We start from the raw sequence: 22028 nt of genomic DNA on the forward strand, positions 1-22028 counted from the left end.
TCCAAATCCTCTCTGTGTTGTTTTCTTAACGATGAAGCCGTGGCAGCCCCTCCCCCTCAGGCACCCTGTAAATCACTTTTCAAAATGTCCTCGTAGCACATTGTACCTTTCAGACACGCTTAAGCTGCTGCCAGTGACCCCGAGATATGAGTGATATTTGTGCCTGAGTGTGTGTTTTGTGCGCGACTTGAGCTTGTCTTTGCAGCCATACGTACATCCATGAGTGGTGGAGGTGATGATGAAGACGTCAGGGAGGACGAGGAGGAGGATGGTGTGGTTGATTCGGGGGGTGGGGGTGTGGGGGGGGGGTATAGTTGGCGATGATTGGTGGCATCTTACAGAGAACAGAACACGATTAGTCAGGAGATAATCTCTTCTCTCCTCCGTCTGTGTGTTCACTGCGGGCAACCTCCAAAGAAAACACTCGGCTGTTTTCTTTTCTCTGCTTTCCACACACACACACACACACACACACACACACACCGTTCTAACACACATGCACAAAATGATTAGGGAGAATTTAGCAAGAAATGACACAGGATAGAGTGGGTGTTGCATGCACCACGTGTGTGTCTGTGCTTTCCTGTACCCTGGTTGGTGTCTTTTTCTCTGCTGTAGGTGAAGTCATCATGAGCGGGGGGGGGGGGGGTGTCGGGGTGTAGCGGCAGACTTAGAGGGTCCCCTGGTGCCCTTAACGGTTCCCCCAAGCATTCCTTCCCCCAATTATAGACATAATGACGGGAAAAGAATGACAGGAAAAAAAGCGATAGATACATAAACACTGGCCGGAGCAGCTTTCACACTTTCCTCTGAGTGGCCAGTCAGTTTGACAGTGACGACCATTAACACACTCGCTCACACACACACACACACACACACACACACACACACACAGACAGAAATCCACCTGGGATTTTGATCTTCCCGTGCTCAATCTTTCCTCGCTCTCGGTGCCACTGCTACATGTGAATATGTGCCCTGGCTGTGTAATCTAAGCTCTGTGTGTTTACACATGTGTGGCCGGCGCAGGCCACCGCCGCAGCTAAACGTTTACAATAATAGTCTCCAAGTGATGCCCGTTGTAATAAAAGTCAAGCGTCCCGCCCGGCGCGGTGAAACCAATCTGTCGTGCTGATCTTATTATAGTGAAATTAAACTGTCGTGCCTCGGGCGGCGAGGCTGTAAACTGTGGAACTTCAACAGAAACACACTTGCAGCTTGCCAGAACCTCCGCCGCCATGATACACAGGTGTGATTCTGTCTGTCTGTCTGTCTGTCTGTCTGTCTGTCTGTCTGTCTGCAAACTCATAACTCCTCTTGTTTGAAGCGGCTGTGCAGCTTCTTTATCGTAATGAGCCGTGTGAGCGTGCACGGAACTTGAAACTTCTCTTTTGATTCTTCAAACTCGAGGAGCGCCCTCCAGAAAACTAGGATTTAAATTTGTAGCCATGCCTTTTGTTTCTAATTTTGTTCGAGTTTTGTATTGTTCGATTAAGTGTGTGTTATTGTTTTTCAATGATCTTATAATCTCTGAGGAAACCTAAAGTAATTTCTTGAATAAATAAAGGTCAGGAATTAATGAATAGTTTGGAGCTGGTTCTGATGTTTTATTCTGATGCAGATAAAAAACACAAACACTGGTGATGACGTCGTCTAAAAACAGGTATTTGTATTATAGATGTGCTTACATTTTAATTCTGGGACTAAGAATTCAAACAATTCATTCATTAATTTATTTCAAAATAAAATAAAATTATGCATGCAAACTACAAAGATGGCAGACTTTGTGTTGTGGGTCAATTTTCATTCTTTGAAGTTAGAAGTTAGAAAAACGTATCCAGTCCTTCCCCTTTTATAAAACCCCACACTGGAAATAGATGATTAATTCAGACACTTTATGGCTTTGAAGTAAAAAGTCTGAAGAGTCAAAAAGCTCCAGGAGAGCTGCATTTTTCTTTTTTCATTTTTTAACCTTTTTTCTTTGATTTAAATTCCTAATTTTTTATTTCTCTTTGTTTATTAAATGTTTCCTTTGTCTTTTATTTATTTTATTTGTATTTATTTACGCAAGAGCTTTTTCTCAGTTTTTACTGATTTTATCTCTTTTTTTATGCTACTTGTTTGACTGCTTTTATGTTTTAAAAGTTTTTAATGCTTTTTATTAAAGTTCCTCATTCATTTAATGCTGTAGCTGTTTTTATCATTTATCTCCTCTCTTAGCTTCTACTGTTTTTATTTCCTCTTTTTTCTAACTCTTTTATTCTTCGTCCCACTTGCATTATTTTGATTTCTTCTGATTGTTTTTGTCTCTTTTAGTTTCTTATTTATCTTCCTACATCTTTGGTCCTCTTGCTCTCAGTTTATATTATATATTCCTGATGTTGATGACATATCCTGAACACTAACTTGAGCAGTTAAACTCACATATAAAAGGGATGAAAAGAGCTTCAGAATATCCTCAAATGAAAAACTTCACAGCTCTTGTAGTTTCATTAAATGATACAGATGTTTTTTTTTTTTTGATGGCTTTACATCGTTGCAAACGGCAATTTAATAAAGTTTTAACATTTTTTTTAATTGTAAGAAGCAAGACATCTTATTATATTCTGATTTCGAAAAAGCAAGTTAGGAAATGTAAATGCACACCTGAGAACGTGTTTAGGCTGTGCACGGGTCACCCTGTTGGCCTTTAGATTCATAAATGTTTGTTTGGCTAATTGTGAGCGTCTGCAGCTGCTGCAGAAGTGCTTAGCAGCGGCTTTTGTTGCTCTGGATTGTGTCTTAACTTGCATCACTGTGGTCGGCCAAGAACTCGGAGTGAACGTCTCCGAGCCAGGCGTTGCTCTTTTTCTTCTCTTGGTAATATGTGTGTGTGTGTGTGTGTGTGTGTGTGTGTGTGTGTGTGTGTGTGTGTGCGCGTGCTCAGGTTTAAGACACACAGAGGTTTTACCCGAGTGTCAGTCAGCACCTCTCTGCCCTGAGCAGGATGACACAGACAGTTGCTCACACTCTGTTAGAGAGAGAGTTAGACATGAGTAACTGTATTGTTGCACGCTTTGCAAGCCCTCTGCTTACTTTTCTTCTTCTATCATTTATTGACTTGGACTTGTGGTTCGGGAAATACAATCTAGTCCATCATAACCACACGTGAAGCCTCGATGCTACTGTTCCTCGTTTCTGCATATTTACCGATCACGCTATTTCTGTATGGATTTAACGCGTGCTCTGTGTTAAAGCCTTGTTACTATCAAATCAATTAGCATCACACTGACTCTGTTATCAGGCTTTGTTTGGACACATTAAGAAACCTCTCTGATGAGAACAAGAAGTCAGAGGAACTCTTGAAACTGCAGGCAACATGAATAAACCTCAGCTGACCGCTCACCCCACAGGACATCAGTGAAACTCAAAACAATGGGTTTGGAAGGAAGCTGTGTTTTTGTGTGTGTAAATGTTACCAGAGGCTGAGCTTTCTGGGAAGGGTTTTAGTGTTATTATTACTTTCAGTCACACCATGGAACGATAACCATGTTAAAAGTGAACAAATATTTACAGAGTTTGACTTTAACTATGACAGGATGAATCTGAAAACGTAGTGACAGGCAGTTGCATCTTAACCTTTTTAAATCGTAAATCCATACATTATCTAACACCCGTTCGGGGTTGCAAGGGGCTGGAGCCGATCCCACCTGTTGTTGGGTGAGAGGCGGGGTTACACCCTGGACTGTAAACCAGTCAATCACAGGGCTGACATACAGAGACAGACAAGCAACGACACTTCACATTCACACCTACGGACAATTTTAGAGTCACCAGTTAACCTAACCAGCATGACTTTGGACTGTGGGAGGAAGCCGGAGTACCTGGAGAGAACACACACATGCACGGGGGAGAACATGCAAACTCCACACAGAGAGGATCCTGTCAGACGGGGATTTGAATCAGGAACCTCCTCGCTGTGAGGCGACAGCACTAACCAAAGCACCACCATTAAAATAGAAAATATGACTTTATAATGTTTCTAGAAATTAAGACTTCCTGTCTATTTTTTATGTAAAGGGCAGGTTTGTTTTCTAAAAAATTTGTTGAAGTTGAAGGAAAGAATATATCTTGTGCACTCGTTGAAGTGATAACCTGTGGTATCGTTTCGGACGAGGACGCCAGCCTTCAGTTCTCCCTGCAGGCCGACGTACATGTCTGTGCTGCATGTAGTTACACATTGATTCGGTCAATATGCCAGTCAGATGCATTCAACCTTATCTTCATGAAAAACTGTCAATCCGCTCTGCTCCTACGAGACATCATCCGTCCACGGCTGCACAGCTTAGACAAAACATTTCACCAGCATGGTGGGCTTACATATACAAATATTCAGTATTTGATTTAACCGACGACTTCTGTTGCAGGCTTGCAAGGGTGCTGATGTTAAACTGTTTAGTCGACTGATGACGCACATCACGAGTTAAAATGGTTTGAAAAGGAACTTTCCAGTCCTTTGCTTTTCTCAACTAGTCCACTGCTCTAATGGATCTTCTATCAATGTAGGGAAGCAGAGTGACTTTGCATTTTGCATCCCATGAGAAACATCGTTCACCTGTGCGACACTTACTTCCTAAGTAGTCATTAATAAATCTGCTTAGACATTCAAAGAATCCAGAGCGCTGGCATACCTCTTGACAGTGACCCCCACGGGAAAGATCAGAACTCAAAGAGTTGACGGTCCATGTCAGCCGCTCTGCTCGCTGGAATGCTGCGAATTAAAGCATCGATCTGTATTCCAACTATTGGAGACATTTTTCCACACACAGCTGTGGAAAAACTCTACGCAAAAAAAGAAAAAAAGAAAAAAAGAGACTCATCGACTTCAATGAGACGATGATTAGCAGAGAGCAGCAGCTGCCAGGGCTGACTTGGCAGAGCACCAGGAGTGTCATTGTGGTATGTTGTTGTTTGCTTACAAATGTAACCGCACTGGGAGATTGTCACACAATGGCAGCTCTCATTTTTCTGCGTGTTGCATCTGTTGACACTTGCTGTCGGGTTCGGGAGATGATCCGTGACAGCTACGTGATGGGCAGGTCTCTGCAGAATTCCTCACAACGGCAGTTATGGATCATTTCTTCTTTATGCCTACCACAACTAACGCTCACCTGGGACGAACAGACATGTATTATCTGGCTTGATACCTTGCTTAGAATTGTCATCCTAATTAGTTTGATTACAGGTCCTGTCATAATTATCCAAAATATTTTGACGTCTTGCGAGATATTAAAGTCTTATACCTGATGCCTGCCTAGTCAGAGGAGTTTTTTTTTTTGTAAACGGAGTCTTGATTGGTTTCCAAAATCTGCTGACAAAAACCTTCAGAAAAGGAATAAAAACACGACTATCCTGTCTGTGCCCAGTTTCCCCTTTATCTCGCACAGACAGGATGTGAACACCGGGTTCTGAATATGTGAATATGCAGATGAAGTGTAAGGTATCACTGCAGAGGAAGAGATTTCCTATGCGAGGCTTTGAGTGGGTCTCTGTGAGGCCGCGTCGGTATCCGCTCCCACGCCGTAAACGGGTAAAGCGACCCAGGATGGACGGGTTGTGGTCGGCCTCACTGGGAGCGGCGGAGGTCTGATGGGGGGGGGGGGGGGGGGAGAGCTCTGTTACTCCGGCTGCTGTGGTCGCGATGTGAGGACGGAGACGTCTGAGAAAACATACAGAAGGGCGGCATCAGATATGAGTGTGGCCTCATTTCTGCATGACTTGAAAGTTGTTCATGAAGTAACCATTAAGGAGGTTACCACACATGAATCTGTGACATTTCTTTTTCATGCATTATGGAGACTCCTCCTGATGATGATGATGATGTTGGCTCAAGTGGAAGATCTTCATCCTGCCAACAGAGTGGGAGAATAAGCTTTTTTACTTGATGCTCCTGAAAAACTCCTGATGTTTTTGGGGTGATCTGCATGTGTGAACGTAAACAGCAAACAGAATTCTTCACTCTGACTTCATCAGGAGTTTCTTCTGCCAGCCTTTTTTTTGCAGAAAGTCTGAGGGGGCTAACAGGGAACGGAGCAGGATATAATCAGGAGAATTCAACAAGAGTGAAGGGAAAGGGATGATGACATTTATTCTCTGCGATCAGTGCACGACCAAAGACTGTCTGCAAGCGACCAGAAGGATCTCTGTGCACGTTTTTACTGCTGCAAAAAAGTTTTCTGATCCCCAGCTTGTTCTTCTCTGTTGTTGATTCTGTGATTCAGTGGAACTGCGCATAGCATGTGTTACCAAATATTCTCATGAAGTTCATGTAGAGGGTTTTGTTGCTTCTTCATTCGTCGTTCTTTTTACGTCATGTCTCGCCTCAGGAGACCCCCCCCCCCCATCCTTCCCCGTCCCGTCTGATGGGGATAGTCTCCCGCTGTGAGGTGCATGTGTCAAGAACCAGATCAGTAGTGCATTCGTGAAAACGGCTTTATTGATGGTGCTGCTTTGCATTCTTATCAGGAAATGTTGACTACACATGCTGCTTGTGATACCAGAGAATATGCATATGCAAGGCTTTCTTTGGTAGTTTAATAAAATCAGCTAAACATATTTCCTAAACAGACATTTACGCAACTGAAATTCAAATTTCTCAGACCCACATGCGTGCACAAAACACAACTGAGCTACTGTTGACCTTTCAAAGTCAAATAGCCGGATAAAGCTTCACCTTGATTGAGAGTCCCACCTGAGGTGTTTATGTTCGCCCTATTTTTATTATCCTAAAAATCAGCTGATGTCCTCGGGCAGTCGAAATAATGAATCAGTCACATTATTATTTATACCTACCACTATCCTGTAGGTGGCATAAATTCCCAGCCTCTCTGCTGTGGCTAACGTGTGGTGGACTGAATGCATCATGATGCGTTCAGGTTCTTAAAAACAGCTTCACGGTGTTGATAAATGGACCATTTGCACGTCTGCCATCGTTTTTTAAAGTCATTGTGCGTGGAATTGCTGCCTGATTTGGCTTCAGTTTAAAAAAGTTTGATGCACCAACTCGGAAACACAAAAGCTGAAAACACTCATTATGCAACAAAACATGACCTGCATGCCAAATTCAGCTTTATTTACAACCTATATTTTCAACTCTTTTTAGAAATGCCTGTTTCAAGAATGGTGGCTCTTAAATGTTCTGTATGTATCTCTATCTTGAGAGTAAGTTTCAAACTCTGCTAGCGTGTGTGTGTGTGTGTGTGTGTGTGTGTTTGTGAGGATGTGTCTCAGTGAGTGTGTGTGAATGTAATGATATTTTCTGGAGCAAACAGCTGGATAGCCCGAGGTTGAGCTTGTGGTTTAGCCAGGTTGCTGTTGGATCGTGGGATAGTCGAGGTCAGCAGATTTTCTTCTTGCATGCTCTCCTGTGGTCCGATCGTCCGCTCTGCACCAGCCGCTGACTTAATGTAGATACACACATTTCAGTTACATCACATCTTAGTTTATATCACATTCAGCAAGTATCCTCTCTTGGGTAGCAGTATTTCTGTCTCTTCCTGGAAACATTCCCGCGCTGTGTTTCTCTTTCATTGTCTTTCCACTTGAGAAGCAGCAGCAGCAGCAGATAAAGGGAAGTCTTTCCATTAGCATCCAGCAGAGACACTTCCCCTTCCCGAAAAAACCCTTCCCTGACACAGACCCTCCTTTAAAGACCGGCCACTCTGCAACAATCCGACCCAGCATGCCGACCCCTTCTCCGCCCTGTTGAGAGAGGCGGGCGGGTGGAGCCGGTCTGACTCTGGACTTGAACTCAAGCGATTGTTTTCTGCTAACCTTTCTGTGTGTGTGTGTGTGCGCTGTGTTTGTGTTTGTGTGTATCCATGTGGGTTATTGAACGCGTGACTCATGAGTATCTGTTGATGAGAGATGTCTCTGGTGTTAAAGGTCAGTGATGATCTAAACACGACGCTACCAGAGGGACAAGTGAAGATGAGGATCATTTCAGGCAGAGGCTCAGCTGAGTGAAGAAAAAGGGCAAAATGGCTTCTACTGTTTCACATTATTTTGGTCATACTTTATGTTATTTGTCATCGTTGGATTACATTGGAAGCTGTTGCTGAAAGCTGATCTCTTAAAAATTCCTGTCGGAACTTTCTTAGTATTCAAACTCAATGCAACAGTTCACCCACCATTCATTTGGGGTAACGGGCCGCCACACCGCCGCCACCTCCTGCAACTCCAAAGGAAAGGCACAAAATAGTTTATTTTTGTAATTTATAGTTTCATTTGAGCAGACCATGAATGTATTTCAAGCGTTTCACTGTCCTGTTCAGCCGATTAAGAAATGCATTTCCAGAATGCTGGTATGGTTTTCCAACTCGTGATTGGGTTGGCAGCCTACATCCAGCACGCACCCCATTGGTTGACGTTGTTTTTCAGACGCAGACCCACTATAGTGTTTTCTGTATTTTGTTTGATTGATTGGAATTGCCAATACTAATGGTTTAGAAATGTTGTCCAATAAGCTCTGCTGTGTTTGGAATTCGCTGCGGCTTATCTTCGGCCGACCGCTGTCAAAGCTATCGGCTGTGTGGAGTCATTTTAATGGAGATGGATGACGGAGATTGAATTCCCATCACAGCCCAGGCTCTGCCACACATGCCCCCATTAAGCACGCTGTGATATCTCTTCCCAATAAGGACAGCTTTACATGCCGGCATAACTAGATTGATGACTTGTATTACTGGTGATTACCGGCTGTATGTGTGTTTGTTTGTGTGTGTAAGGTTAATTTTAGCGCCTGTTCGAGCGCTCCTGTAATATCTGTAAGCCTGTTGCTCATTCCACTGGAGACGCACACAAACACGGCTTGATTTAGGTATTACAGTGGGGGTCCGTTGTAATGCTCATTGTGTGCATGTGTACTGTACGTGCAAACATCGTGTCATGTTTGTGATTTATTAAGGTATCTTCCCTTCTCTAAGCTGCACACTGTGTGTGTTTAAAAAGAGCTGAGTGGGATATGAAAGCCTGAGCGTGTGTGTTCATTTATGTACTTGAATTAACAACTATGTGGTCCTCATTCAAGAGTACAGATATAGATCACATTTGATCAAGGTTATCAACCCCTTTACACACTGCAAATACACGTCTTCCTATGCATCTTTTGGGGTTTTTGAGAATGCATGGATACTGAGATTGGGAAATAAAGGTGGGGTGGGTTCTGTGGGGGTGTCGGAGGCAGGAAAAGCGGGGGAGATGTTGAAAGACGTGGAGGAAGGTGTAGAGATAAGAAAGTGCTAATCCGCTCCAGATGAAAGCTTTTTGGTGTGACGGGGATGGAGAATGATGGGAAGGGTTTGCAACTCGTCTATAGTCACACCATATTTACTCCTCGTGCTGACAGACCCACTATTACTATAGTAATGGATGCTGCAAAACACACACACACACACACACACACACACACACACACACACACACACACACACACACGTGGTCACAAACATTTCACCCTTCATATAAGGGCCGTCCAATTTATGACGATAATGTACGAATACCTCTTACTCACTCTTTGTTTCAAACCCTCCCATAGTTGTTCTCCAGCTATGCCATGTCATGTTGTTCATTTTCAGATCAGGGTTGTTTTTCTCTTCTTTTTTTTTTTTTCTCTCTGAGCCATAAGAAGCCAAGTCGCTCGCATGCCACCAAGACAACACGGCCCATAAACATCTCTAAAGAGACATTTTCAGTGACTCTGCAGAGCCAACGAGGAGGTATTTATAACTAAACGGGCACCCTGTAACTGACGGACCGTAACCTGGATCCTGCTCGTTCTCTTGTTTTTCTAAGGCTCTCACACTCTCACGCACATAAATTCACACACACACACAATTGCAGCTGTTGTGCTGCTGCGCCTGCACAGGGGGTCCTGGGTGGGCCTGGGAGGACTGACTGGGGTTTGTGGTGGGGTGGGACTGCAGAGGGAGAGAGAGAGAGAGAGAGAGCGAGAGAGAGAAGGTTGTATAAACTGTGCATAATGTTGTATCAGAATCTGAGCTCCGTTTTGGTCCCGTGGCTCTGTGACAGCTAGCAGGGCAGTCGAGTGTGTGATGGTATGCGTTATTGTGGCCGACTGTGGTCTGCGTGTGTATTTATGGGGGTGTGTTCTTGTGGGAGTGAGTGTGCAAGCTAGTCCATATGTATGCTTGTGTGTGTGTGTGTGTAACCAAAGAGAGGTAGCACCTGCAGGGGCGGTGGTCTCTAAACTTCACTTCTATTTAGGGATCATTGAAATGTGTGCGAGTGTGTGTGTGTGTGTGTTGGTGGCTTCCTCTGCTCACAAGGACAGCATTCATCTTTGAGTGGTGCAGGCTGGGTGGGGCGGGTGGAGGGGGGTGGTCCACAGGGGTGCAGCCAGATTTAAGTGGGGTTCTGTGAGAGGGCCGAGGAGCAGTGAAGAGAGGGTGGATGGGTGGAGAGGAATGTGCCAATTTGTCAAGTCTTTACCTCCCACCACCCCCTCCTTTCCCTAATCAGAGATGATGCAGGGTCGGTGCTGATTACAGCCAAATGGAGCAGGAGCAGCAGCTGGAGTTGGGGGATGATGATGGAGGTGTAAAGGGGGTGGGGCTTGGTCCTGGCAGGGGGGCTCAGATGTGGGAGGTCCGTCCTCACCTTCTCCTCTCAGCGCTCCCTTTGAAGTCATCTGATCCTGTTCTGGCCAGTTGATAAAACCTGTAAGGAGAGATTTTATCTCCGCTTTAGGATGCTGTTTACTCGTCTTCCTGTGTGCTGTGGAGATGGCAGTGTGATGTTCGGTTTAATGATGGGAACAAGGTCCAGGTCCTTTCTATAAGGACAACAGATCCATAGGTACATGTGTAAAAATGCAACTTCCACATCCGTTCTTTTTAAAGATTTATTTTTGGGCTTTATTGTAGAGATAGGACAGTGGATAGAGTCTGAAATCAGGGAGAGAGAGAGAGAGTGGGGTAAGGAGCCACAAGTTGGATTTGAACCTTGGTTGCCCGCTTGAAGGACTAAAGCCTCTGGACGTGTGGTGGACGCATAACCACTACGCTACCGGCGCCCCTACAGTACATCCGTTCTTAAACAGCAAACAAACTTAAGTCAGATTTCTTACAATCTGTTCAATTTTATCATGAAAAAAATACAGTGGTTATTCAATAAAACAATTGCCTGCCTGATGACATACTAACAAACAAAGTGTCAAGTGTTGCATTTTTTGTTTTTCAGACCAAATCAAACTAATGAAATTTAAACGGTACAAACTTGTAAAAATCAACATTTGAATCCATTCCTTTTGCTAGATTGATTTTTTTTTAATACTCATATCTAAAAAAAATTTGTAAATAAAATCATTCTAAAGTGTCTCTGTCACATTTATTCACATTCATTCATGGATGTTGATGTCTTTGGCCATGTCATACAAAAAAAAAAACCCATAAGCTAACAGCCAATCAACATGCTCAGTTGTTTGTGAAAGTAGATGAGTCACATGTTAACTGACAGCACATCTGGCTGATGTTAGATCGCTGCTTTGATTTATTGGGGTGCTTGTAATCGGGGGAACATCTTTACACTTCCTGTTGTTGGTTATACTCCTGGAAAGAAACTCACTGCTGATGAAACTCTCTGTCTGTGTCTTCATTCGAGCACCGACCAATATATCATTCAGTCGATAGTATCGGCCGATATTAGCATATCCAGTGTCTATCAGTATCGGCTAATTTTATCACAGATATACATTGATATTACGAGAATTATTCACAGGTCAAATATAGTTTAATTTCACTGTATTACACTAGCAGTTCACCAGCAGAGGGCGCTATATGGATTACAACAAACATCATCATTCTCCAGAGTGTCAGCAGTGATGCACGTACATGCGTAGTTACGTTGAGTGACCATCTTGTCTTCATTATATATCTTTTCCACAAGTGTTTGATAAATGCATTTGAGTGATCAAAGTAATAAATGTGTATATCTATAGCTCTCTAAATCTACAGATCTTACAGAGATCCAAGAAAGATATCGGCCGATACATCGGCATTGGCTTATTTTCCTTCCAAATATCGATATCGGCCCCTAAAATCCACATCAGTCGGGCCGTAGCCTTCATGCATGTCAGGGTTGAAACGTGTGATTCCTCCTCACCGGCCCCGGGGGCCCGACCACAGCCCTCTGCACAGAGATCTGTTGCCATGTTTACAAGCGTGTGTGTATATATGTGGGTTAGGAGTGAATGAGTGGTGGTAAATGTCTGCAGGGTAGATCAGTCGATCAGGGGAAGGCAGGAATGAAGGCCTTCTTCTTCGTCTCACCATTGACTTTTCCAGGAAGTTCCCATCCCAGGTGTTGTTATCTGCTGCTCTTCTGTCTTCCTCCTAATAAATGCTTAAAAGAAGTATCTCTTTGAGCATCACCTCTGAAAATTCAACATTGTTTTATAATAACGTGCATTGTTTTGAGAGATACCTGCCGTTACTACTTTAAGACATTTAAACAGAAAGTATATAAACTCCGCCTCCAGGGGGCTCTCAATCAAGTAGCAGCTCAGGCTACCTTATGGAGCAGGTTCTGATGTAACACCTGGTGTTTCCACGGCAACAATAAACATGTCATCTTTGTCATGGTGACCAGACACTTCCCATTCCAACTGTAGAATTAAGGAACTATTTTAAGGAAACTGAAAACAACTGATTTTGTGACAAAAATAGACATTTAAAAAAATGTTTAGATTGCAATGGAGCTTTGAAGTTCTTTGCTTGTTCCATATTTTAGTATTTTGCTAATGGCTTACAGTCAGGTTAGTATGCAGTATATGTATTTTGACTATGTAGTAGGCAGTATGTATGAGGTAAAGACACAGTTATGGTTTATATTTGGGTCCATCAAACAGATTGTGTTGACTCATGCGTCCTTCAGATTTTTCTGCACTTTTGCGCCCTGAGTGATGCAGCAGGAGACGGCAGAGAGACACTGGCCACCACCTGTTCATCTGAACTCCGTGAATAGGCGCCCAGGAAAAAAAAAAGAAGAGAGAGTGAGAGAGAGGTATAGTGGAGCGCCTGGAGGCTCACAGGGACTTTCCAGACTCGTCTGCATAAATCCAGAGTTTGACAGCTCCTCTGCAGCTCTCGGTCCTACCTGTCCTGACACACGCTCTCACAGCACGTACTTCTCCACGCTCGCACCGGGCTCCCTCCCTCTCCCTCCATCTGTCTCCCTCACATCCACCTGATCTGTTTGACTTGTATTTGTGCATTGCCATAGCTGCACACTCACACCGAGCAGAACACGCCTCTTAATTAGACACAAAAACGCAGAAAGATTGTGATGATGAGTGAGCATCGGCGGAAGGGGATTAGTGGCTGTTTGCATGTCATGCCATGTACAGAAACCAGATTTGGAAAATAAACGTTGTTGACCTTGACTATGCCTTTATGTTTCAATGTGCTTAGGTTTATTTTCATAATCCTATATTTGAAGCTCTCTTTAACTAGATCAACATGTCAGTGCTCAGCCACTCGGTCTCTGTACTCGTCAACAGACACAATCAAAGAAACAGCTGAGTGAATGAGGGAGAACGTCTGTTTTGAAAAGCATTCTGGGTCATTTCATCCTTTTTTATGAAAGTTGGCTGTCAAAGCCAAAGAAGACAGAAGCACTTAGGCGATAATTCTCCTTTTGTTGTGAAGTGTAGATTAACGGGACTGAGTTGAGTGCGCGAAAGATTTTTTTTTTTTTTAGCAAAGAGGAAAATGACTTTCGTGGCAAGTCTTTAAGTTTGTTTTCTCTGCAGGAACTTTTCCAGCAGCATTTAAGAATTTGGGAACTTAACCTGAGCTTTTCAAAACCAGGGACGGACTTGCATGTTCCGGCTCTAAAACATATTTCTTCAAATCTCCAATTGACCCCCATATGCCAACAAGGCAGAGTAGTCAGTGCTTGATTTCATTCACTGGTCACTCAAAGCTTTTGACTGCTCCAGTTTGTGTTGTTTCAATCCTTTAAATGAGTGTCTCGGGCACCTGAGGTTCAGTTTTTGAGCTGCTGAGTTAAAAAGTTAAAACATTTCTCCCTTACTTCTGTATACTGTATTTTATAGGGTCATTTTCAAAGTAGTCTTTCTCTGAATCATTTACGATACAGAGACATTAAAACTAACCGAAACTAAACTAACAAACCAGCGTTCAAAATGTATTCAAACTAAACTGGAATTGAAAACAAAAAGTCAAAATGAAACAACAATAGAACGAAATGAAAAATCCTAAATATTTATAGTGTTGCTTGTTGTCATGGATGAGAGACAAAACTTCAGAAATGTTTGTAAAAAGACACTCAGAAAAAAAACGCTAGGTAGACACGGGGGCGTAAGTCTGATTTTATCACAATATATATACCGGTATATTTATAAAAGCAGTATGTGCACCTCATACCTCAGGCCGTTTTTTCACAACATTTGGATGCAGTCGAGAGAACCTAAGCGAGCTATCAGCTACTCTTTGATTAAATTATGCACATTTCATTTTAGAAACAGTTTTATGGGTTCATGTAGGATTGATCAGGGACATGTTGTAAAAAAACAGCTGTTCTGTAAAACATAAAAACAGCAAACAGTGGAGCCCCCTGTACGGAGGTTATAGTCCTCAAAGTGGGCAACCTGGGTTCAAATCTGACCTGTGGCTCTTTTCCTGCATGTCATTCCCCACTCTCTCTTTGTCTCTCTCTCTCTCTCTCTCTCTCTCTCTCTCTCTCTCTCTCTCTCTCTCTCCCTGATCTCTGACTCTACTGTCCTATCTCTACAATAAAGTCACAAAAAGCCCCAAAAATCAATTTAAAAAAAAACCCCAGAAAGAACAGCAAACTGACAGAAACTCTGAGTTATATCTAATATGCACTCTCCATTTTTGTTTATTTGTCGCACTTCATCTGGTTATTGCAATATTAAATAAATGTTACCGCACATTTTTCTCATATCCTGTAGGCCTGTTGAACAATGAGAACCATGTCAACCTGTCGCGCTCTACAGGCAGCTCATGCTAAACACTCTATTAATAAACTCACTATTTAAGTTTCTTTGCGGTGCGTTCTGTAATTGAAGCTCTTTAGAGGCTTGTGTGTCGTTTCCTCTTGTCACTAACAGAACCTATAATTTAACCTTCAGCCTTCAGATGTCACCCTCAGTGAGAGGAGTTGATGTTTGTGTGCGTGTGTGTGCATTGTTGGAGAATTTCAGACATGCTGGCAATGTTTTGAATCCCTTCTTTCACAAATGGAAGCTTCTCATGTGAGGCGGTCATCATTCCAGTAACGTGATCTGGTGTTGCGTCGGCCGGTGGGGAGTGTTCTTGTTTACGGAAAACCAATTTTAGGAACACTTGGTTCCCATCGAAAAGACACTAAAACAGTTATCATAAAGAGCCAACACACGTTCCAGCCGGATGATGCAATGTCCCTCATCCACGCCTCCGTCTCGCTCTCCCCGTCACTCACTGTTTAAACACTCCCTCTCCTTATTGTACTGTGTTGTGTCTGCGTCTGAGGGAAAGGCTAACTGGCACACAGCGAGGGAAAAAAAAAAAAAAAGGTCCTTGTTTTTCTAACAAGTGTGTGCGTTTATGCATTGAAGAGCTTGAGTGACACAATATTAACAAGACAGAACTGGAGGCCGAGAGATGCTCGCCCTCAAGTTTCATCACAACATGATGATGATGATGATGATGGAGGTGTGCAGCTATGTTTGGAGAGTGAGCTGTTAGCGTGGGCCTGCATACAGCAACTGTAACTTAGGCTACAGCAGAGAGCTTTTTGAAAACATGCAAAGCTCTGGAGTAATTCAATATCGAGCTGAGACAATGACGCAGCATGAATCATGAATTACAAATCAAGTATTGATCCCTTAAACACTGCTGACTTTGAACCATCGTAAGGTTCATTTTTCTTACCGTCTGAGGCCGTCTAATGTTTTCAACAACTGACTTTACTCTCTCTGGATAAAAAAAACACGAGTTAATTACTTCGTGACAAATTTTTTATTTTGTTTTCACTGCAGGAACTTTTCTGGCAGCTTAGGCAAGGCAAGTTTATTTATACAGCACATTTCAACAACAAGGCAATTCAAAGTGCTTCACACAAAACATCAAAAGCATCATGACAGAGGGGGAAAAAAAAAAGAAATAAAATAATTTTAAATAAAATATTAAAAAGAGTTATGTAATAAGCGTAAAAGTTACAGTGCAGAGTTAAAGTTTAAAATCGTATTAAAGCTCTTTAATGAAAGGCAGCTGTAAACAGGTGTGTCTTCAAGCTCGATTTTAAAAGAGCTGAGAGTTTCAGCAGACCTGCAGTTTTCTGGGAGTTTGTTCCAGATATAAGGAGCATAGAAACTGAACGCTGCTTCTCCATGTTTGGTTCTGACTCTGGGGACAGAGAGCAGACCTGTCCCAGACGACCTGAGCGGTCTGGATGGTTCATAATTAATCAGGAGGTCACTAATGTATTTTGGCCCTAAACCATTAAGCGCTTTATAAACCAGCAGCAGGATTTTCAAATCTTTTCTCTGACAGGCTGGGAGCCGGTGTACAGACCTCAGAACTGGACTGATGTGCTTATGAACTTTTTTTAGTCCTGACAGCAAACATTTTTCTTCCGGTGTTGTTGACACAAGTCAAAGCCCAACATTTTAATCACAGATGTGGATAGAATTAATGCACCACTGTCTCCACTTTGTCCAAAAAGCTAAACAAGCTCTGTTGAGTGAGAAAAGCGAGTTGTTGGTGCCTCGTAGAGCCCCCTCCTTCATATTATATGGTAATAAGAACGCAGCTTATGTGAAACTTTTGAGACATATTGAGGATAGATAGGATTTCATAAGTCCCGTTGTTCTCCCATCGAACAGTCACGTCGGCTTCTTTCAACAACCATTTCCGAGCTAAGCAGTTGCATCAACTAAGCAACCAAATGTTTCTTTAAGTGGGAAATCTGAAAACCAACATTCATGAACACTGGGATATTACGCTGTAACATCCAGACTGAGGCGACAGGTTTAGAAACTCCACTGTTCAGTCAGGGAACATATACAGGTGCATCTCAATAAATTAGAATATGGTGGAAAAGTTCATTTGTTTCAGTAATGCCATTTTTTCAGACTGAGAGACTGTTTAAAGTTGTTTTGAGTTAGTTAGCTGATTAGACTGTGACACCTTGAGGCTACAATATTGAACTTTTTCACAATATTCTAATTTTCTGAGATACTGATTTTAGAGTTTTCATGAGCTGTAAGCCATAATCATCTAGATTTAAACAAATAAAAGGCTTGAAATATTTTACTTTATGTGCAATTATTCCACTATATATATGAGTTTCACTTTCAAATTGAAATACTGAAATAAATTAACTTTTCCACAATATTCTATATTTATTGAGATGCACCTGTATGAGTGAGTGATCTTACAGACTGCTCCTTTAATCTACTCTCAGATCCAAAGGCACCTGCTTCGTCTTAAGGAAAGCTTCTCCTCTTCTACGACTGCTCTATTAAAACACAAATTACACCCTTACACTTCCCCCCGCCTTAAGTCACGCTTACTGATTACTGACATCATTCTGCAAACTCTGAGAGGATCAGCGCTGCATGAAGTCTTCATTTTTGCACGGGGAAAGTGGGGTCTGTATCAAGGCTTGATAATGCACATGAGCGACACCGTCGTTGACCTGACGACAGCGGTGTAAATGATCCGTCTGGCAGTGCGTGGGTTGCCGGGTCGGGTCGAAACCTCTCTCTCCTGGAGGGAATTCTGCCTGTTTGTCTTTGCCCTGTTAACACACGACTGCTCTAATTTCAGCTGGCTTGTAATGTGATGAGTAAAGGTGTAATTGACTGTGGTTTCCCTCCACTAAAACCCCCACCCATGCTCATGTACACACATGCACACATGCACACACACACACACTTTCTCGGTCTGTCTCCACCTCCAGGGCGTCTTGGTGATTTTCTCTATTTGGGTGTTTGTGGTCTGCAGGAATGTGCCAGAGTTTCAGTGCTTTGGTCGTAGTTCACAACAAAGGGAAAGTGATGCTCATAGAAAGGCGCTCCAGATGCTTTCATGTACACCTTCCACAGTAATTTGTGTGGAATCTGAGGTATGATTGACGGTTCACCACAAAGGTTATTAATCTGCCACTTTAAAGTCTTATTTTAGTGATTCCTCTGAACAAATAGAAACAGAGCAGGGACATGTTTTCGGGGCTTTTTGTTTAAAGGCAAATCAACAAAAATATTTAACAATGAAACAAAAATTTAGAGGATTGTTACCTTTTGCCATTCCATCAGGTAAATGTTAAATGGACTTGAGCTTGTATATTTATTTTTTAGTCTTCTGACTACTCAAAGCACTTTTACATCGAGTGTCACACCTTCACATTCACACACTGATGGTAGAGGCTGATACTGTATGTAAAGTGACCATTAAAAGTAACTAATCCCATTCATACGCTGCTGGCAAAGCAGTGGGAGCAACTTGGGGTTAAGTGTCTTGCTCAAGGACACATGTTGCTGCAGGAGCTGGGGATCGAACCCCAGACCCTTCGGTTGAGAGGTGACCGACTCTACCAAGTGAGCTACTCTGAGGAAGACGTGTTAATCAGATCCCAATCCATTTAAGGAATAATTATGCACTTTGGATCCCAGCCGGTACAAAACATGTGACAGAATAAAGAAACAACATGGTTAAAAAGTTATTTCATAGACTTCTTCAGAGACATTATTTCGCAACCCACTCAAAACGGCTCCATGGCCTAAATTTGGGTCCTGACCCACCAGTTGAGAACCACTGAGGTAAAGAGCAGACAGAAATTCAGACAGTGCCAGGAGGGCACTTTTAATTTATTTAATTCTGGCACTATTTCTGTATATACAGCTCAATGTCTCCATACTATTCTGTGCTGAGAGCCATGCAGGTATGCAGAGGGAGGCCATGGCTGAATAAATGTAGTTCATATTTATACATCTGTCAAGACGCACACACACACACATGTGCAGAGTCACATTCCCCAGTTTCAGGCATGCATTTCAGCAGACCTTGTGTGAGCAGGAAAGAAATGAAACCACTAAATGCAGCACCTATATCCTGTACATTTAGAACTTTTTAAACGGATCCCTTTTTCTTTTTTTTTTTTTTTTTTTTTAAATGTCGGCAGCGGACCCCCAATGCTGACAGAGCCTGGCTGACTTCCCAGAACAGAACAATATCTGCAGGTCGACCGAGGGGCCCTGCAGCCCCCCCCCCCACAGACACAGATACACACACACATATACACACACAAAGCCGTGCACACAAGCGTCTGGCCTTTAAAACGTCAGCGCTCAGGCCCTGCCTTACATAATGACAGAGAATGGAGGCATTAAGGCAATTTGTTTGATTTAAGTTGTCAAGGCGTCGTAGACCCTGCCCCTCTCAGCTGGTTTTGATACCTGGCGTCTGGTGTGTGTGTGTGTGTGGTGCACACAAAACAAGAGGAATGGAGGGACTCACACACACAGACAGCAGGACGAGGGGGGGGGGGGGGTCTCGGTGAGAGGAGGCTCTGTAGCATAAATTAAGGTTTATGCGGTCCAGGAAGAGAACGAGGAGATGAAGCAGGAGGAGAAATGTGCGAGGAAGGAAGAGGTGGAGGAAGGAGGAACTCTGCAGTGACGGAGGAAGAGCTGAAGTGGGACGGGAGAGACCTTGAACTAAATGATAGTCGGTTGTCTGAGAGAGGAAAACAGTCTTGTGTATGACTGCTGACTATTCTCACCTGATCATGAAGGCAGGTATTGTCTATTAAGGATTCATTCCAAATATTCTGAAGAGTTTAAGAAATATTTCAGAGACTCCTTCTCTCAAAGAGGATCCAAAGAAAGTACTGGAGCACAAGAATCCCTTAGGGCAAATTTATTAAGGTGCAAAGGACTAACGTTTCGACAAGAAGAGTCAAACCTATTGAGCTGTCATTGTGGGAAAACTATTTGAAAATCCACAAATGCAAAATGACGGCCAATGGAGAGTGGGCATATGAGGACAGCCAGACCAGGAGAGCAGTCCTCCTTAAATTACCTAGATATTTTCTTGATATTTTCAGGGTGCATGTGTGAAAACGGCCGTTATAAGATGCAACTGAATCCCTTTTACCCTGTGAGGCTGTTGGGCTGACAGTGAGCCAACCTTTGCTCTGACGTCTTGATGAACATCTTTACAAAGCTTTGTAACACATGATATTCAGTGTCAGAGACAGAGGGGCTTTATTCCACATGTTATAAAGGGGGCTTCAGGTTGTTGTGACTTTGTGTTTGCCGTATGATTAAAGTGACGTACAGTTCAGTACATTAACACTGGGGTTTAACGTCCGCTCACCTTCTCTTGTGAACGATGTAAATATAAATGAAAATGCCAGCATGCAAAGTCAAAGCGTGAGTGGAGCGTCACAGTTAATTACACCGAGCTGTGGAGCGTAATTGAACCTGATCAAACCTGCTCATTATGTGTGTGTGTGTGTACGGACTGTGAGTGGAATAGAGGCCCAGTGTTCTTTGGTCCCCGGGTCTCAATAAGGGCTCTTTATCTGCCCGTGTGCACAGCGCTGGTGTGGAAGCACTAAAGAGCCGGAGCGTTTCCTCCGCACAGACGGGGCTCACGCCGCTCGCTCCAGGTGTGGTGACCACGAACCAGAACAGCTTTTAACCGCCACGCCTGATTAGGAGCGTGAGGGCCGACCTGGCAGTTACACAGGCAACACACAGTCTGAGTACACACCATCCAAAAGTCATGAACGCACGCATCCATTTCTAATTTAGACTTAGTCGCCGCCTCCAAGTGTTCATTAAATTCCCTCCCCTCTTTGGATTAAGCAACAGGAATTCTGGGAGTTGGAGTCTTCAGTATTGTGGGTGACGTACTCATCAGGTGTGATGGACTTGCAATAAGGTGTAAATATAAGAATTTTACTTGAGAATTCCATGTTTTTGCAATTGAATTTTGCGTCTCAAGAAAAGTCAAAAGTCAAGTCTTACTGGGGCGCTGGTGGCGCAGTGGTTAGTGCGCGCTCCCTATGTATGGGGGCCCAGGTTCAAATCCAGCCTGTGGCTCCTTTCCCGCATGTCATTACCTACTCTCTCTCCCTGATTTCCAACTCTATCCACTGAACTATCTCTTCCTTAAAGGCACGAAAAGCCCCCCAAAAAAGAAAAAAAAAGTGAAGTCTTACATCGAGTATTTCCTCGTTAAAGAGAATGTTTCAAGTTGTATAAATCCATTGTAGAATTTAAGCGAAAAGAAGTTTCCACATCTCTAATAATATCCCGCTCTCTTCTTCTCTCTCTCCCTCTCTCAGATCTCCTTCGAGTTGGCCGAGTACACCGCTAACGTGGACGGCGTTGGCACGCTGCGTCTCCTGGATGCCATAAAGACATGTGGTCTGACCAACAGCGTGAAATTCTACCAGGCCTCCACCAGCGAGCTGTACGGCAAAGTCCAGGAGATTCCTCAGAAGGAAACCACGCCCTTCTACCCTCGCTCACCTTACGGTAAAGACACGCATGCATGTGGAAACACACACACACACAAACACACACAAACACACACACACACACACACACACACACACACACACAGATTACCTAACATTTTCTACCTTGTACCACCACTTGACAAATGATTGCGTTTGACCATGTAAGGAAATGCAAACATGGATTTGTTGATGCCTCTGCAGCACTTTTTCCTTGTGAATAAGTGTGTGCATGCCTGCGTCCGTGCGCGTGCGTGTGTGTGCGTGCGTGTGTGTGCGTGTGTGTGTGCGTGTGTGTGTGCGTGCGTGTGTGTGCGCGTGTGTGTGTGTGTGTGTGTGTGTGTGTGTGTGTGTACACACAGAGGGGGGCTTCAGTGCTCAGGCAGCGTTCGAGCTCTCTACACACCCCGAGGCCAAACGTCTGACTGAAGGCTGGAGTGGCTCTCACTTTAACAAAGACACCTTTATATCCACAG

At 43.4% G+C, this 22028-nt stretch overlaps 1 protein-coding gene across 1 annotated transcript in view; it reads left to right on the forward strand.

Annotated features, from left to right (window-relative positions):
* The window catches only part of gmds (GDP-mannose 4,6-dehydratase), a 169025-nt gene that overhangs the window by 29530 nt on the left and 117467 nt on the right, over positions 1 to 22028 (forward strand). The window contains exon 5 of the mRNA XM_020656283.3: positions 21379 to 21571. Within this exon, the coding sequence (XP_020511939.1) occupies positions 21379 to 21571 (193 nt within the window). The remainder of the gene's footprint in view (positions 1 to 21378; positions 21572 to 22028) is intronic.

This window comes from Labrus bergylta, chromosome 6 (genome assembly GCF_963930695.1).
Source record: "Labrus bergylta chromosome 6, fLabBer1.1, whole genome shotgun sequence".
Classification (NCBI taxonomy): domain Eukaryota; kingdom Metazoa; phylum Chordata; class Actinopteri; order Labriformes; family Labridae; genus Labrus; species Labrus bergylta.